Source organism: Bison bison, unplaced genomic scaffold, assembly GCF_000754665.1.
Source record: "Bison bison bison isolate TAMUID 2011002044 unplaced genomic scaffold, Bison_UMD1.0 scf7180017864375, whole genome shotgun sequence".
NCBI lineage: Eukaryota > Metazoa > Chordata > Mammalia > Artiodactyla > Bovidae > Bison > Bison bison.
In genome coordinates, this window is record NW_011494947.1 from 2839992 (window position 1) to 2843816 (window position 3825).

The 3825-nt window shown below is 54.2% G+C and overlaps 1 protein-coding gene across 1 annotated transcript in view; it reads right to left on the bottom strand.

Moving 5' to 3' along the window:
• Positions 1–831: 831 nt before the first annotated feature.
• The window catches only part of ASS1 (argininosuccinate synthase 1), a 45060-nt gene continuing 42066 nt past the window's right edge, over positions 832–3825 (bottom strand). The window contains exons 13-14 of the mRNA XM_010856798.1: positions 2295–2360; positions 832–1117 (exon numbers count right to left, since the gene is read on the bottom strand). Coding sequence (XP_010855100.1) covers positions 1072–1117; positions 2295–2360 — 112 coding nt within the window. The 3' untranslated portion in view covers positions 832–1071. The remainder of the gene's footprint in view (positions 1118–2294; positions 2361–3825) is intronic.

The following is a 3825-nucleotide window of genomic DNA, read 5'->3' on the forward strand; positions in this document are numbered from 1 at the left end:
GGGATTCTGTATCTGGGGTTCTAAACCAGAGATTCTTGCTTCCCCTCACCTCCCTCTTGCTTCCTTTTCCCTCTCTGCTGGTCCAAGCACAGGGCATCCCACCACGTTTAAATTCACTCCTCACTTCTGGCCATTTCCCCAGGCCCAATCCCTGGGACTGAGATTCTGATTGGCTCAGCTCTAGTCAGGTGTCCAGCCATGGTCCAATCAAATCTGATCAAGGTGGGTAGAGTCCAGTACAAACATGGCGGCTTTGGGTTCCTGGTTTGGGGAAGAAGGATGGAGGGAACCTTGCAGGCTAGATGGACTATCCGCCCCCAACCCCACCTCCAAACCACCGCCAAATTGTCTGCAGCTGTCCTCTCTGCTCAAGCTTTTCTTCTTACTCAAGTTCTTCCTCCTCCATGATGTAGACTACTCAAGGCCACCCAGCCATGATAGGGGGGAAACCTGCTGTGGCCGGTCATGGCCACCGTTCCCAGGAGTTCATTGTTGGCTGTGGGCTGGACTGTCCCCACCTTTGTCACTTAAGCTCTCCTGGGTTTCCCTGGCACGTGCCACAGGGCCACAGTTGCTAACAAATTGCCAGGCTACTGGGCTAGAGTCTGACCGGGGTGGTCTCTTCTGGATTCCATGGTTTTTGCTAAAGAGAGGGGTCAGTTCTTCCAGGTAAATGGGTTCTCTGGCACAACGTGGCCTTCGGCAGCACTTTAGTCAGAAAACACAAAGGTTGGTCTAAGAAAAGCATGATCTGCCACACACACTCACACACACACACACACACACACACATTCTTACCCCTCTCTCTGCAGAAATAAAGAAACAAAACACTAATGTATAATTTTTTTTTAATTCTCCTCACCGCAGCCCCCCGCTCCCCGCCCCATCCCTCTGTCTGTGGACCACTTCTGCGGGCTACAGGGGACTATTGGAACAAAGCTGAGGCCTGGCACCCCCACTACGCTGCCAGACCCAGAGAACAAGTCACAATCACAAATTATCACAACAATTAGCAGCTACACTTGGGAGATGGGTAAAGTGAGGCGGCCCAGCTCTGCATTGTCAGCTGGTCTATTTGGCGGTGACCTTGTTCTGGAGGCGATGATATTCCTTCAGCCTGTAAACCAGATTCAAAACAAAGGAAAATGTAAATTAACAATAACAACATGCACTCAGTTCAATTAATTCAGGCAGAGCCGGGGTGGCGGGGGGCAGCTGTTTGTTAAGACGTGTGTGAAGTTCTCTTTTTATTCTCCCTCTCTCCTCTTCTGCCCTGGCCCCTCCTGCCCTCCAATCAGGATAATGTAATTAATTTATCTTAGGGGGAAAACATTGCTTGTCATTGTTGCAGACAAAGCGTTTAACTGGCGATGGGAGAAGTGAAGAGGCCATTATGAAAACCCAGTGTGTTTGGAGCCATTTGAAAGGGTTAGAGTCATAAAACACAGGGTGAAGGAGCCGGGGAGGTGGAGGTGACGGCCCGCCTGGATTCGATGTCTCTCCTGGTCTTGGCTCCAGGGATGGGAGGCTGGCTCTGGGAGAAAGTGGGTCTGTGCTGAGGGCATGTTATCAGGTTGGAAAGGAAAGAGACTCGTGCCTTCTTTTTGACCCCGTGCCCCCAGGAGAAGGAAGCTAGTGATTAAGAACCCAGAGCCTGATAGACCGGTTGCCAGGCACCGTGCCCTTCCTGGGCACCAGGGTCTGGGTAGAGTGCTTGATTTCCATGGCCTGGACTTGAACTTCCACCACACCTGTGAGGCAGGTATGGTTAACACCCCTACTAGTGATTTCCAGAGGTTCGGAAGGGGTCTGAACCCAAACTGCAGAACCAGGACTTGAACCCAGGTCTGAGTGGCCTCAGTTGGTGTGTATCATGCACCCTGGGCCATGGAGATCCGTGTCTCCAGTTAGACCTGCATGGGGATGAGAAGGCAGGAGTTGGGGACCTTCTGTGGCTCCTTTCTACCTCTTGGCTGTCTCCCTTGCTAAGCTGCTCGGGAAAGGGGCTCCTGGTGGAGTCCCTGTGGTTGGAGAGGATGGGAGTGAGTGTCAGAGGCAACTCAGAAACCCGGAACTCAAGTGCCCGGGACTCTGTCGCCCTTGGCTGTCAACAAGTGTGCCTTCCGGTCCTGCAGAGGCTGGGTCCAGAGCAGGCACCGAGGATGCTGTGGTTGAGGGACAGGAAGGTGGGGCTTGTCTAGGGCACAGCAGTGGTCAGAACACCGAGGTCCCTTCAGAGCTGGCTCCCCACACCTGGAAGGTCTGAGGGCCCATCAGGGGCCAGGGCTTCTCACCTGAGGGAATTGATGTTGATGAAACCAGTGGCATCAACCGGCTCGTAGTCTCCCTGCACATTCATGCTGCAAAAGAGTGGGAGCTTGTCAGCATCCGGGGGACTCCAGCCTCACAGACACCCAGGTGTTTCCCGTGTGGATCCAACCCTGCCTGCACTCTGGCTCTTCACTGTTTTCCTTCCGGTTCAGGGAGCCCTACCCTGTCCCGGGGCTGGAGAGCAGGGAGCCACAACCCTGCCATGCAGATGGGCGGGCTGGGTCCTGGCCCTGCCAGTGCCAGCCGGGTGAACTCCTGCCACCAACCAGAGCACTGCACCCGTACCCTCAGGACACGCATTGGAGCCACCTCTGCCCTCAGGGTGTCCAGGAGGAGCCGATGATGTTCAGCGGTCTGAAGCCTGGGAGGCCGAGGTTACACACCAAACAGCCTCAGACATGCGTGACGGTGTCCCACAAGCTGCAGGGAGGCCCCAGCCTTCAAGATTTGCCCACGAAGCCTTTTTGACCTTGTCTGCCCAGTGAGTGAGACTGAGTCTAATCCATCTTCAAACCTGGGCACCCACCCCATGCCAGCTGGTCGTGAAAAAGGCACCGTCAGCTCCCATTGCCCTCAGCAGAACAGATTTTTTTTTTGTCCCCATATACAGTTTCCATCGATTCAACAGCCTTCCTCTTTTGATTGTTCTCACTTAGCTGCCCTTCGGAACCCTTCGCAACCACAGTCGTTCAGATCCGGTCACCTGGTTGTGCATCCTGGCTCCACCCCCAGCACAGACGTTAGGGCAAATGTTTTTGCTTTTTGAGCTCCAGTCTTTCATTTGTGAAACGGGACCTTCATCGTTATCATTTGTTGTCATCATTGTTTAGTCGCTCCGTCATGTCCGACTCTTTCTCGACCCCATTGTAGCCCTCCAGGCTCCTCGATCCACAGGATTTCCCAGGCAAGAATACTGGAGTGAGTCGCCATTTCTCCTCCAGGGGATCTTCCGGACCCGGGGATCGAACCCCACATCTCCAGCATTGCAGGCAGATTCTTTCCTGCTGAGCCAGCAGGGAAGCCCCTCCAGCATTGTCACGGGCTCCACATAAAATGATGTAGCTGGCATCTGGTAAGCACTCAGTGCCACTAACATCATTCATTCACCTGTTCATTTACTCAGGTATTTATTAAGCACCTACTACCCGCCAGGCACCGAGCCAGATGCTGAGGAAACAAGGACCTGGCAGGAGCAGCTCCCACGTGGAGGGGCGGCGGGTGCAGACATAAGCAATCAATCACCCACCTGCCCTCGATAATTTACTGGCTGTGATCCGCTCTTTGAGGACAAGTTCAGAGTGTTGTGGCCTCACATCTGACTCCACCAGGCCACCCTCTGAATCCCCCCGGGGGAAGGGGTCCCTCCCGTTTCTCACGGGGCCCCTGTTGCATCCTGCCCTGAATTAGCCCCTTGTCTTCATGTCTGCAGAACTCTAGCCTCAGGATAAAGCGGTCTCAAGGTTCTCACTGACAAGGAGGTGGCCTGCCCCCTCA